This window comes from Sebastes fasciatus, chromosome 1 (assembly GCF_043250625.1).
Source record: "Sebastes fasciatus isolate fSebFas1 chromosome 1, fSebFas1.pri, whole genome shotgun sequence".
Taxonomy (NCBI): Eukaryota; Metazoa; Chordata; class Actinopteri; order Perciformes; family Sebastidae; genus Sebastes; species Sebastes fasciatus.
In genome coordinates, this window is record NC_133795.1 from 29,355,694 (window position 1) to 29,371,040 (window position 15,347).

General features: G+C 40.5%; 1 protein-coding gene across 3 annotated transcripts in view; it reads right to left on the reverse strand.

Moving 5' to 3' along the window:
* Window positions 1-10,430: 10,430 nt before the first annotated feature.
* tox2 (TOX high mobility group box family member 2) overlaps window positions 10,431-15,347 on the reverse strand; it is a 114,026-nt gene continuing 109,109 nt past the window's right edge. For all 3 annotated transcript variants that reach the window (XM_074641926.1, XM_074641935.1, XM_074641943.1), the window contains 3 exons: window positions 14,831-15,241; window positions 14,530-14,678; window positions 10,431-12,468 (listed from right to left, as the gene is read on the reverse strand). In XM_074641926.1, the coding sequence (XP_074498027.1) occupies window positions 12,426-12,468; window positions 14,530-14,678; window positions 14,831-15,241 (603 nt within the window). In that variant the 3' untranslated portion in view covers window positions 10,431-12,425. The remainder of the gene's footprint in view (window positions 12,469-14,529; window positions 14,679-14,830; window positions 15,242-15,347) is intronic.

A 15,347-nucleotide genomic window follows, 5' to 3' on the forward strand; every position in this document is an offset into this window, starting at 1 on the left:
TGATAATCCGTTTTTTTTTTTTTAAAGAAACATATTAAAGTGCCTTTTCCAGAATGTTCTCCTGTGTTTATTATCTGAGGCTGACAAGCAGAGAAAGAAGAGGCCGCGAGCTGCATGTATGTGGGTGTGAGAAGAAAACAGGATTTAAGTCATTACTGGCTCACGGTTAACAAATGCAATTAAACTCACTAATGAATGATAAGATTGCAGTGTGTATAATATGAATTTATGGCTCATATTAATGGAGTCCACCCGATCTGTGACTTAGGTTTCTGGGCTGCTCACATATTAGCTTTTATAATAGAGAGAAAATAGAAAAATCAATAGGTTTTTGGAGGTTATGGGTGATGCTGTGTCTTCATCTAAGGGATTGTTTTAGGGCTGTCCACATTAGGGTTTCATCGTCTTGGGACTCAGCAGACAGGAAGCTGTAGAAAACTGTAGAACATCCTTTCAGCCATGTTAGTGTCGTGGCTCTTGGGATGGCAATGTCAGTCTGTCAATCGACTGAAATATCTAATCTACTACTGGATGGGTTGCAGTGGAATTTTGTACGGACATGCACGGTCCCCAGAGGAAGAATCCTACTAACTTTGGTGATGCCCTGACTTTTCCTCTAGTGCCACCATGAGATCAGAATTTCCATCTGTACAATGCTTTGGTTTTGCAAAGCATTTTGCTGCAAAACGAACAAACGTTGTCTTTTTAACATGCTGAACTAAGATGGTGAACATTATATTTGCTTAATGTTAGCAGTGTCATCGTGAGCATGCTAGCATACCAACGTTACCATTTAGCTCATGGTACTATGGTGCCTAAGTACAGCCTCAAAGTGACGCCATGGCTGTAGACTCTTAGGTAGCGTTCCAAATTGCATACTTTTTTTCTCTGCAGCTGCCCTTACAAAGTATGTACTGTTGCATGCAGTATGCACACAATTAGGACGTACTACTTTGTCATAACATTGCGCTTTGAACTTTGACCCTTTTGCTCATATCTGTCGCACTCCGAACTAAATGCAGCCTATATTAATCTATTAATTAATGTTTTACCAGTAGGCTACCTCCGGGTCTGAGAAGTGAAGCCAATGCAGAAGTGCCTTAAACTTGCATTCTTTCTAATAGCCAGCAGGGGGCGACTCCTCTGGTTGCATAAAAGAAGTCTGATTGTATAGAAGTCTATGAGAAACTGATCCTACTTCTCACTTGATTTATTACCTCAGTAAACATTGTAAACATGAGTTTATGGTCTCAATCGCTAGTTTCAAGTCTTCTTCAATACAGCATGATGATCATTTAGTAAATTATGGTCCCATTTAGAGTCAAATAGACCATAAAGCAGGGTATGCTTTAGGTTGTGGCTACCTTGTGATTGACAGGTCGCTACCGCGGCGTTGTCCGGTCTGGGAGTCGTCCGTGTTTTTGTCTTACAACTCTAACCCTTTCACAGTGTGTTTTCAGTTCATGAAAGTTAATTATAACCTATAACCATTGTAACCTTCGCCTGAAAATGTCTTGTTCAGCGCTTGGTTGTACTTAGCTTCACCCTCTCGTGTCACTTCTGGTTGCAAACAAACATGGCGGAAGACAAAAACCAAGATGGCAATGCCAAAAATGACGAACTTGAGGCTCAAAACGGCAGTCCACAAACCAATGGGTGACGTCACGGTGACACGTTCCCTTCTTATATACAGTGTATGCGTTATACACACAACAATATGTAATATTAGTAGCCTACTTACACTTGCACTGTCTGTCATTGCGGCTTCTGTCAATTTGCTGTCAATAAACTGTCAGTGGCTGTTATCTATCTGTAACCTACTCCCTTTCTCTTGGTTTTGCGTCACTAGTGATGTATCTTCTGCTGCGCAGAGGATTGTAGTTCAGAACAACCAGAAAAGCATGCTTGCTTGTATACTGCAAAATACGACCGGATGCAGTAGGACATTTTTGGCATACTGCATTTGGCATATTATGTATTGGGACATACTACATTTTTTTTCTTTCAAACTAAATACTATGGTAGAATGGGAACTGGAACACACAGTCTCAAATCCTGTGTATAAAAGTAGCAGGGTGGCATCAAAATCATTCAAAAGCATTCAAACTTCTCACAGATAAGGTTAAATTTGCAATGGCTGAGTCCAAAAATTCAGTAGAATTTCAGCTCCAAGGATTCTCTTTAGTATTCTTCCTCAATCTGAACTCCTGACCTGCTCACACAGCTGCTGCCCTTCTCCATGGAAAGTGAACTCATCATTGATAAAGATATTCTGGTGTAATTTCACCTACTGTCCTGACAAGATTCAAAGAATGGATGGGTACCATTGAGAAATGAGTTGAATGCTTTTCACTGAGAACTAATATTTATTTGTAAAACCCACACGTCGTCGCCATGTGGCCTTCATCAGGGTTCGTGTGGCTGCACCTGGAACTCTCAGCGAATGATTTAGCCCAGGATGATCCTTTGAATTGAATCCCAAGTTAGAATTCAATCCACATTTTTTCACCCCCTCCAAACCTTTTAAGTCAATTTCTTTAAAACCAGGGAGACTGATTGAAAACACTTTGGAGTGACAGAAAGTATCATTACTTGGAAGAGAGACAGAGAGAGAGAGAGAGGGAGAAAACTCAAGAACGAGAAAGAGAAGATTCTGGTTTATTTGATTCTAATGAATGCAGATGCACCTGACAAAAATAAATGTCCCTTGGGAAGAAAGAAAGTTTGTCTCAGAGACATAAATGAAGAGTGATAGGGCTTAAAGATGGAATGATATATTGGATTTGAAATATGAAAATTGCAAACAAGCACAAAGCATTCTGGATTGTGCAGGTAAATAAACACTGATTAGTAAAGATGAGAAATACTTGACATACCACGTGTCAGACACAATGGAGCTCACAGTGACCAAACAAGACAATCCAGTTTTGTCCTCACTTTAACCTCCTTTGAGTTAGTACTCAAATTAACTATATAATATATTTTTCAAATGTGACAATTTTTCAGAGTTTAATAGATTATTGGCTTGTTAGCAGTGTTATATGTAGTTCATTCCACCTACCAGTAGGTGGCGCAAAAACTCAGTAAACGGATTCTAGTGTATCGAGAGGCAAAGTCACGCCCCTTCTGGTGGACCCCATGGGACCACCCGGGAAGAGCACCGGTCGTTTTTGTAGTGGCCAAACGGTGGTATAACAACTTTGTGTCCGTCATGTGATACCATTGGGCCCAAAAAGACTTTTCCCCATAGACTTACATTGGGAAAAAGACGTCTGTAACTCAGCCGTTTTTTTAGGTGAATCAACCTCCCAGTATGAACACTTGAATAGCCCTTATTTAAATCATTAGGTCCTAAAAGTTGTAAAATGCAATAATAGCCGAATCCAGAGTTAATTCTCTTCCTTCGTTCATGTGAATGAGACCCAGACCGAGGCTGGAGCGAGTGCTGGGAGACAGAGTTAGCAAGCCGTGACGACAGCGTGACGGTTGTGACCCCGTGACCGAGCCCAATGGATGCGGAGGATCGCCGGAAGATCCGGGTACTTTTCCACTCGGAAGTCGAGCCATTTTGGCATCATGCGCCACTGAGCAACTTTCATAGGAATGAACGGGGCCCTGCCTCCAACGCTGTATCCAGTTCTCTGAATACATCCATGCATGGGACCTTATTTCGGAAAAGATATGTACGGTAGTCAACGGCGAGAGACACATTTTTTTTTTTATTCCGGAATTGCGCCATGAATCACACATAATATGATGTTTGTCAATTTAAAACAGCATTTTGCAAGTCAAGAAAGAAGCAGTTTGCTGTAGTATCATTTAGTTTTGTGTGAAACCGCTCGGTGAACTACATCTCTCTTCTTGCACAATATACGTCACCAACGCTAGCTAGCTGGCTAACTTAGCTATGTTCCACGCACAAATGAAACACGACTTCATTAACACTGAAACCAACACCTCCCTTTCATTTTCAATCTATGCGAGCTAAGGGGCAAAAAAAATATGCACTTCCGGTTGCGAAGCAAGTAGAGTTCACCAAGTTCAACTTTGGTGAACTCTCAAAGTTCAAAGAGCTCCACAGTGGAGAGCAAAACCAAAAAGACAGTAAACATGTGTATAGCATTTAGCAGTGGCTACCATCCCAGACAGCTCAGGTTTACACAATTAAGCATATGACAATACAGTTACCACCAAACTTTGACAATTTATTTGGTATAAAGAATATTTATTGCAAATTTCATCAAATTCATTTGAAATTGAGCGTTTATTTATAGTCCCAGAAGAAGACGCAAGTGCTAACTTGCACTTTTAGCTACTAGTCACTGCTAGCAATCTCATTTTTCTGACCATCTTTTTTTCTTTTTTTCAAGAAGATCAGTATTTGTATTAACTGAGTAGCATTAGCCAAACTTAACTAAGAAATATCTCCATTAGGCCTCAAAAATGGCACTGTGTTGCGTGTTCCTTTTTTTCATACTTCTTGAGAGTGCAGGATTTTTCTGCTTTCAGAAGACGACTTGAGATTCTGGGAGATATTTGGCATTTTGAGCGCTAATGTTAGCTAAAACAGCCTGTACACCCTCATGTCTTCCTAAATACTTGGCCGTTTCATTTTTGGTGTTGGCATGTCTGAACCGTTTGATTGTTCCTTTGTTTGTATGTTGTCAAAAGAAGGATGTGCTCTACCAAAGGACCAATATGTATCTTCTTTTTTAAACCATACGGCTCACTGCATGGGAGAAATTGAGAGATATAATATCGAGAGATAGCTGTAAAAGCTTTTTTTTCTGCACTAGAAGTAATTAGCTGTTGCTATGAGAGAATTAGAAAAGATGAACAACCATTTAATGCTTTTATTTTCATAAAATCTTTCCTAAATATTCAGTGTTTGATAATTAAATGAGTAAATTGAGCAATGCTGGGTGTCATAGCGATGAGTGCAAGTGTAAAAATGCATTGTGAAGTTACATTTACTGTATATTGGCAAATCATGTCCCACAGCTTGGTTGCTATGGTGCCGATTTTAAGAACATGGACCTTTTTCACCAACCAAATGCTAGTACTAGTCTATTATACAACATGCCAACATGTTGCACTATATTCAATTGAATCCTTTCCCAATCTCATCTTTGAGCCTATTCAAATAGTGTTACATGCCATGTGCATGACAGAGCTGAATACCTTACTTCCTGAGTAACTATTTTGTATTTTCATAACAAGCCTTTAATCCCAAACATCTGGACCAGAACCTTGTTACACTAACACAGCCATTTCTCTCTAACACTCCCTCCAACATGCAATTATTGGAGGATCTAAGGTGCAGCATGTGTGGGCGATATTGCTCAAATAGAGCAGCTGCGGCGTTTAACAAACATCTGAAATGACTGCATATGGCTGGTCCCGTTTTTTGTGGCTCCAGTGTGAGTGAGGTGATCCAGGGCATAAAGAGACCTGACTTTCACAGACGACTGCAGGGGTGATGAGAAAATAGTTATGTGTGTGGTTCTCAATCTGACTCATCTCCACTTCAAGTGAAGACTTAAGAACTGCTGAGATGGAGAAATGTGAGGCACTATTATTTTACCTCTTACTCAGTGAGCACAGTGGTGTTCTCTTCAGGGATATGGGCTCCTGCCCCGTACAGCCCACAGCCAAATGAGAAAGAGAGAGAGAGAGAGACTTCTTATCAAACAAGTCTTCTCTTGCGGCCACCATTTTCTTAATGCTCTGGCTCCAACCACGATTTCCACGTGTTCGTGAAGATCAAAAGTGCAATATCGGCTTGTTAAAAAAATCTGCCAGACATATGCAGCTTCTGAAATATGAACACAATCAGATGCTTCTCTAAAAGAGAGCTCAAAAAGAAAACATAAAGCGATATGAAATAAAAAGCAAATTAGATGTTATTTCATACATGCAAAGCTATAGTTTTAAATATAGTAACTGCTGTTCCAATCCAACAAAGAGCCCCTCCAATTATATGACATGCGTGTGGCACTAACATTTGTAAGGAAAAATGTTTTTGTGCAGACCATCTTCCTTAAAAAAACAAAACATCCGTATAGGTCGTCTGTGCAAGCAGCTTATTACGACCCATATTTACGTTTATTTTTTAGGCGGCAACTTCTAGTGGCCGTATTAGCTTTGACAATGTATGCCCGTTCATTCCTATGAAGCATATGAAGCAAAAAATAAAAAGTCTGACTACCGAGTAAAAGATTTCCCAGATATTTCGGCGATCTTTCGCATCCATGGGGCCCATAACAAGCACACTAGCGTTTCCCCGCCTCTTAGCCCTCGGCCTTAAGGTACGTGTCCACAGGGGCGTTTTTTATCGCGAGGGGACGCGACGCTTCCCAACGCTTGGTGGGCTGTCCCTAGAAACAAGGCTCTCGGCTCCTGATTGGACGAACGCTTTCCCGCCGTTGGCTGCTGCTCCCTGCTTTCAAACCGGAACCAGTATGGAGGATCGTTTGGAAACTTTCTTCTCTTATTTCACGAAAATAGTTCACTGAAATGTGTTTCTGAAAACATTTGAGGCGAGAAATAAGCCACGCAGTTGCATCCCAACACATCACACTGCCGCTTTGATATATCCTTTGGCGTCACTTCAGGTTTAGGCATAAAAAAACACTTAATTAGGTTTAGGAACGCGGTTTGAAGCACGGGACAGGAACAGCGGCCTCCTGGATGAAAGCCTTGTGTTTGTTGGACTCATCCACCTCCCCTCCCGCCCGCTCTTAGTGTGTCTTTTCACTCTTTAAACTACATCACCACTGTCCCACTGCACTTTCTCTGAGCGTTGACTATTGAAGCGGATGGGTTTACATTGTAGTTAATGGAAAGCCCGGTGCGTCTCATACAGGGGCACCTTGTGTGGCCGTATCACACGCCGACGACCATGCCACAGTGTCGGTATCTGACGGCCTAAAGGGTTAACCAGTACCAGTGTTGGTATTTGCACCAGTTGCCAGTTTATTTAGTTTGATTTTCAGTCACTTTTATAAAAATAATTGTGTTATTTTGGACATACAATGTCATAATACTATTTTCTAATGATCCTGCAGTGTGTGAGGCAGAAAGTAGCCAAATTGATATCGAGACATTCTAATTTGGTTTAATCCAGTCATAGAGAGAAAGTCTTCATCTCTTGATGTTTCACAATGAGTCTCAGGAGAATTTGCTATGTAAAAAAAATTGCAGCCCCGATTCTTTGAAAGACATCTTTATTATTTGCAATATCAGAAAAACAGGAAATGGACTAAATTTGGCCACCGCAGGCAGCACCTGGTGGTTGTCAAAGCTGACATAGCATACACGCTGGATTACATAAACATCTACAGGTGTGAAACCACAAGTGTGCTTTGTGTGCCTCACGTGTTATGTCCTATGTGTTATATTTTGTCACCCCTTGTTTGCTCCGGGGTTTTGTTGCATAGTTATGAGAATGCAAGCTGCAACTGTCATGTAAAAAATAATGATAACCCAGTTTGTTCCAGACAGAGGTCTTCGACAAAAGAAAAAACATGACTTTGATGAAATCATTAATAATTTACAACTTCTGCTAAATTGCTAATTATGCTAAATTAAAAAGTACTCCAGAATGAAGTCATAATTGAAATATGTAGTGTAAAATATTGTATTTTGTCGATGTACTAATTCACTTTGTGCAGTACAGTCAGCATAAAAAAAAAAACCTTAACTGATTCTGAACACAAAGTGAAACCCATTTCTTGTTAAAACCACCCACATTTCCTGCTGCTTGTTGCTTCACCGCAGCACCAAAGTTGCAACTGAAACGTTTTGCCTGTGTGCTACAGTAGCTTGTCTGTGAGAGGCTCGGTATGTCTGGTGCTCTCTGTGTGTATACGAGCCTTTAGCTCACCCATAGACACCCGCTGACCTTCTGGCCTGCATCACTCTAAACTCAAAGGACAGATAAGCTCCAGCTAGCTAGCTGTCTCATGTGGTCAGATTAACCATATTTATATTCACGCTCGCACGAAAAGTGATGGTGCATTGCTCCACCACAACAAATGAAGTACATTTTTTAAGAAAATAAACGTTTTTTTTGACAGGGAGGATCTTACAAGCGTGTTGGTGATGGAAATTTTCCACCGTTGGCTGAGAGACTCCACAGTCGAACACTCACACACGCTGAGGTTGACCTCAGATTCAGCATCTACAAACATGCTCACCCTGTTGTACATGCACGGTTGTATTTTTAATAATCAGTTGCACACAAATAAATTAATAACTCATGTGGCAGTCATGCTCATAGGGAGTTTCCAACACTGAGAAACATTTATCAGAACTTGCTTTGTTATACTGAGTCGCTGAGTCTAACATTGTCCTGAAATATTTCATTTTCAGGACGCTGGACTTGTTTCATCATTAAACAAACCTCATTAAATTTGTGCAATTTTGTTAATAGTCTGTTTATTGTCAATACTGTATATACTTCTCCTATTTTTATACTTCCTTCTATTTAAATGGTTCATATTTTGTTACACTTTGTTTAGCTCTTTTTTTTACTGTGTTAGCTGATGCATCTTGTTTTTTGCACTTTCCCCTTTGCTGCTGTACACTGCACATTTCACCACTGCGGGACTAATAAAGGAATATCTTATCTTATCTTATCTTATCTTAAAAAATAATTTGGTTGAATGAAAGATTCACTGTGTTTTAACTCATTTTATGTCGCCTAAAGACCATATCAAACACATGGGTCCAAAAGGACAGGCTGTTCACTGTAAAGCGTTCTTAGCTATACCTACGAAAAGTAATGCACTGTAATTTGTATATATATCCCATAACATAACTTTGTTTGTAATCCACGTAATTGTGAACAAGGAATTATGAAGAGCGTACGTCGTGTAGGGAGGAGGTCGGGGTGGATGGAACCGGTCAAAAAAACACCAGACTTTCACCCAGCAGACTGATGTTCGTACCTTGTGTGAAACCAACGTTGATTTGTTTGTCACGTAACTTCCGTATTTAAGTTACACCACTTCTGGAGTTATTTTAATTCAAACCACGATCTTTTCCTACACCTAACTAAGTAGTTTTGTTGCCTAAATCTAACCAATCCAGAAGTTAATTTTGAAAAGTCTGGAAGCGGAAATTGACACGTGCGTCCCATGTTGCTGCACATTTGTAAGAAAACGCACAAAAAATGAGGAATAACTTCGTAAAATATCAGACGAACCGTTGTATGAGGATACGTTGAAAAGAAAACACAAAATAAGGTGAATCATTCAAATGATTTGTTTTAATGAACTATAGTTAGTTATAGTGGTTTTGCATCTTTTTATTTTGCTACCTTCTTAATGTACACCACACAGACCTCGCCTTCGTCAACCAGCCTGCTCTAAACTGATGCCATCCATTTCGTCACTGCGGTGGTCTTTGGGATTCTCTTGAAACCAACAAGACCGCTGCATTCACCTTCTTCTCTTCTCAATGGCATCCTCCTCCCCCCATAAATTGTAGCTTTTCATTCTCCGTCGGCCTCATGACTTTGACTCCGAGACGAGGGATGGGATTAAGGGCGCTGACGGGAGTGTCAAAGTGATACTGTCTTCTCGCAGTATTTACTACAGTATCACTACAGACAACGACTGCCAGAGAGCTCATCTGTGTACGACAGAGAGACTGTGTAGTAAAGAAAAATAAGATGTATGCACAAATATAATACAGCTAGAGAGGAGAGGCAACACCCAAAACACAGAATAGGAAGAAATAAAAACACACAACTGTGTATATACACAAAAGGCACCGACTGTGTGGCTGCACCCAAAACCTCTTTTATCTCATATTGTATTAAGACTGTGATTTTCATATAATGTGTGTCATATCACAAAGTGGCAGGTTCTCCAATTGTGCAATAATGATCTATTTGCCAATTCAATACTATTGAGGAAGAGACGGCAGGCAGACGTAAAATGAATAAAACATTGAATGGAGCGATCGTGACAGTTCCATTTCAATCTCTCTCTTCTCTCAGAAAGTCTCTAAGACTCGTGTGCAATTGGGGTAAAATCAGTACTTGGACGGTTGCCTGAGTTTGTGTGCACATTGCGTTTCTCTGTTCTCTTTATCTCACACTAGACGCCTACGATGCACCACTTTCACAAGCAAAGCAAACGTCTTCTCGCATCTGCTCTCTTGTTTGTTAAGATAGTTTACTGGCAATATCCACGCTGGCTGGTGTACTCTGTATCCACGGCTAATTAGCTAATGCCATCGGAGCCCTGAGCTAAATATAAAGATGGGATACAAATGTGACCCTCGTAAGTGCAAATAAGGTACAGTGAGTTGGGGGTGTTGGTGGATCTTTAAAACAATGATTACTTAAAAAAGAAAGAAAGAGGTGTTATCATCTCATTAGAGAAGAAGTCTTCAGGGAAATTAACAGACATCAGGCGTGATCACTTTTAAACTTTTTTTTATTATGCAGGTTTGAAATAAAAGAAGCATTGTGACACAAACAGATGCTGCTGGCAAGAAGAAAAAAAAAGGAGCAGCACCCAAAATGTAAAAAATAAAGAAAAAAAAATTGTGGTCATCGGCATTTTTATCAAACCAAAGGAAACTAAACAATAAAATAAGAATAAAAATACACCTCCATTGTAAGAAGCAAAAGTGATCTAATTCCTTTCATAAATAAGAAAACCTGTCAAATGGCTGATGATGGGTAAACTAGCGAAAACAATATATCGATAACCATTTAAAATATTTATCATTACTGGCTTTACAAATAAAATAACTACAATTGGCAGGTTTTTTTTTTTTATTATTTTTTACACAACTTAAAATGTTATAGTTCTGTAACAACTAAAATTATGCTACAGTAAAGAGATAAATACAGATGTCTTTGTCAGCAAAATGCATTTCTGTTAATCACACAAAAAAGTTAAAAAGATGAGATCAACACAACCAAACACCAAGTAGAAACTTATAAAAAAAAATCACCGTAATGTGGATGTGATGGCTCCATTCACATATTTCATTACTTCACTTCTGCATGTCGAGGAGACAGAATTGACATTATGGTCAGACAAAATAAGAAAAGGGAGGTGGTGGTGGTGGGGTGGGGTTGGGGGGGGGGCATTTTGAGGCAATATCTTTTTTTTTTCTCCACCTGCAACATTATATGTCATTTTTATCTCACAGCGTTTCTTTCTATCTCTTTCCCTCTCTGTCTCTCACCTGGCTCTTTTCCATTTAATGATCTGCAGGACACATATTGTGTATTCAGTTTTAGATTGAACTTTATTGGAAAAAAAACACACCAGTGAGCACAGATTTAATGCAAGAACGAGAGTGTGAAATACTCCTCTGAAAATCCAGCTGCACAAGGCTGTTAAAATTCACGAGAAAGACTCGACACACGAACACTGAGACACTCCCGCACGTGTCTGTCCACGCGCACATACACACTTCACACGTCATGAATGGGGGTACATTCTAACGTCCAGACACACACACACACACACACACACACACACACACACAGAATGACTTACATGTAATATTAAAGAAGAAACAAATCTATCTGGACTTCCAATTCCCAATTTGATCCCATAAAAGTGATATTTACAATCACACTGTGACAGCTCAGTAGACCTCAACAGGTCTTTAATATTAAAAAAAACTATTCTTTTTGTTTTGTTTCCCCACCCAAGCTTTTTGTATCAATTTGCAGGCCCTTAAGCGAAGCTACCGTAACATCAAAGCCTGCGCTGAACCTACTAGAAGTTAATATTTCTCTACAGTACAGGGCCCAACGCTTATTGGCAAAAAAAAAAGAGAAAAAAGATTTTCGCAAGCCAGAAATAAATAAAACAGCAACGACAACAACAACGAAAAAGAAACAAACAAAAAGAAACACAAAAGGAAAAATTAAAATGATTAAAGAAGAGGAAGAGTATTTTTTTGTCTTCTCATTCTAATTAAAGCTGGATGGGGTCCCTGAGGGGACTTTGATGGTGAGTGCTCTACAGCCCGGCCTGTATCAGAGAGGGCGGAGACGCACAACTCAGAGAGGAAGGGGGTCAGGGGGGGAGGTAAGAGGGAGGGAGGGAGGGGGGGCCTTATAAGTGCTTGGCAAATTTTAAACAGCAAGAGGACTGCTAATACATTAAGTGGTACAGACAGCAGTCATCTATAGTCAAAAAACTCTGGTCACAAATTTGTCTAGAAACTGAGAGAAATAATAATTACATTGACAAAAAAAGGTGGCGGTGGTGGTGGTGATTCGGGAGGCGGAATGTGTGTTTGTGTGTGTGTGTGTGTGTGTCTGTCTATGTGTGTTATTGTATGTTAAGTGTGTATCAGAAGAGAGGGTTGGGGGGATAGGGGTGAGGGGGGGTGAGAGTAGACTCCTCGGTGTCGTATTTGTCGACAGAGCATGATCTTCAGTTTCAGGTGAGGTAGAGTGGCTTGTCCCTGCCAATCATGCTGCCACTGGAGAGGAAAAATAAGACATAAAAAACAGAAGCACAGGTTAGATTACAAACAAGGACACAATGTTAAAGAATAGAAGGATTCACACTATAGGGCTGTTAATGTGCTAATAACGCCGTCATGCAAATTCATTTTTAAGGCCACTAAATTCGTTAACGCATTAACTCAATCGATCTTTCGGAGGTTGTAGCGGGCTCAGCTTTAAAGCTAGAGTGAGGATACTGGTATCCCATGAAACTAGAAAACCCATATTAGCTCGTCAGAATGGAGGCTAAATAAGGCTCCAAACGCTAAAGTACACTAAATTTTGTTGAGAATGGTGTCCCTTGACCTTTGACCTCAAGATATGTGAATGTAAATGGGTTCTATGGGTACCCACGAATCTCCCCTTTACAGACATGCCCACTTTATGATAATCACATGCAGTTTGGGGCAAGTCATAGTCAAGTCAGCACACTGACACACTGACAGCTGTTGTTGCCTGTTGGGCTGCAGTTTGTCATGTTATGATCTGAGCATATTTATGCTAAATGCAGTACCTGTGAGGGTTTCTGGACAATATTTGTCACTGTTTTGTGTTGTTAACTGATTTCCAGTAATAAATATATACATACATTCATATAAAGAAACGTATTTGTCCACTCCCATGTTGATAAGAGTATTAAATACACGACAAATCTCCCTTTAAGATACATTTTGAAGAGATAAAAAAATTTCTGATTAATCACAATTAAATATTATTACATCGATTGAAAGCCCTAATTGAAACACAAAAGGAGGTATAATTTCCTCCGATTGCAAATACTTTACATGACCACAATTTAAGCCAGAACACCCATTCTCTTAGCTTCTACCTAACTACCAAACACAAAATTAAACGACACATTTCATACTACTTTAGCTTGAATATCTCCCCGTGCTGCAGGACTGCACTGGCTGCCAAACCGTTTAGTACAATAACAGTGAAAACTTGTACTAGGAACATCTGTTTTTCACCGCTGTCTGACAAACACATGACAAGCTCTATTATCTCACCATTACCTCTCCAGCTGTCTCCCCTGTCTCGCTGGAACGGAGCTGACAATTTTCAACACTTATATTGTGAAAGCAGTGGGAGAGACGTCTGACAAGACTATATATGCTTATTCCTGAGCTCTGGTCTAAGACGTGGATTGGACTGTATCTATCCAGGCTGTTCTCATACACCGTTTGTAGCTATACCTATGAAAAGTAATGCACTTTGATTCATGTATATCCCACAAAATCAATTTGTACGTAATCATGAACCAGGAAGTATAAAGAGCGATGAAAGCTGCATAGGCAGGAGGTCGGGGTGGATGGGTGGGTCAAAAAACACAGACCTTTTACCCAGTTCATACCCCGTGTGAAACCAATACCAAATCATGTTGTTTCCTGTGAAGACGGAAGTTTCTTTTGAAAAGACTGGGGTGGAAATTGACACGTGCGTCACAAAAAGGAAAACGCACAAAAAAATGAGAAATAACTTTTTGTAAGATATCATACGAACTGTTGTATGAGGATACGTTGCAAAAGTAAATGGGGAATATTTCAACTTTTACGTTGACCAGAAGTCAACGTTGATTTATTTGTCACATAACTTCCGTTCTTAAGTTACGCCATTTCCGTACTTATTTTAACCCATACCACAATCTTTTCCTAAACCTAACTAAGTGGTTACGTTGTCTAAACGGAAGTCTATTTCACATTTTGCTGGACATTCTAAGGTAAACGTGTGCAAATTGAGGAATAACTTTGTGTAAAATATCATACAAACCGTTGTATGAGGATATGTTGATCTATCTGACAAATTCAACCTGAAAAATCATCATTTACTTTTTCCCAATAGCCTATTTTTTATATTTTTTTCTTTCACTAAAAACATCAAACAGCACATGAAAATGTGGTTGAAATCAATTAATTTGTCTCCATTCAAAATGTCCTTCAAGACTCTATGATTTGATGAGTCGCAGTAACGAAGGTTATTGCGGAAAAAACAGACTGTGGGAAGCAAATAAAACGGTCTCCTCTGTCTTCACTGACCTGCAGTGGTTGCCACACTCCCGATTGCAGTATTCACTGTCCCAGTCATGGCTCTGAGCCACTCCAGGGCCTGGACCAGGGCCAGGGGCTCCTGGAGACTGGGAACCCCCAATGCTCTTCTGATACTCTGACTGGAGGTGGGAAAAACCCTGGAGAGAAAGAAAGAAAGAAAGAAAGAAAGAAAGAAAGAAAGACAGAAAGAAAGAAAGAAAGAAAGAAAGGAAGAAAGAAAATTAAGCCAACATATCTTCAAGTATAAACTATTCCGTAACAGGGAGTGCGTCTGAGTTCGTTGCCATACCTGCTGCCCAGGAGGTGGGGAGTGAAGAGAGGCCTGCAGCCCCATCTGGTGAGAGATGATTGGCTGGGACTGGACCTGCTGCATGCGGATAGGCTGGTTGAGGAGCGAGCTCTGGTGCAGGGAGAGCTGCTGGTGGGGGTGAAGGGGCGGGCTGATCTGGAAGGAGGAAGGGGGAGAGGCACTAATGCTTGGCAGCATCTGCGATTGGCTGAGCGTCTGCGACAGGGCGTGGCGGGGGGCGTGTCCTGCATAGCTCTGCAGGTCGGTGAGCGGGAAGGCCCCGGGGCCCAGGTAGGGCGACGACGGCTGGGGGGGAGGTGGCACGCTGTACAGGGGCGGGTTGGCTGGCATCATATGGGGAGAACCCTGGCCCGATTGGCCACCTTTTGTATCCACAGGGTCATTATATGTCTGGAGGGGACGGAGGAGGGGGAAACATGGTTACACTCATCGTTACAATAGCTTCAGCTTTAAAGGATGATTCCACTTTATTACAATGTGGATCTTATTTTTTGTA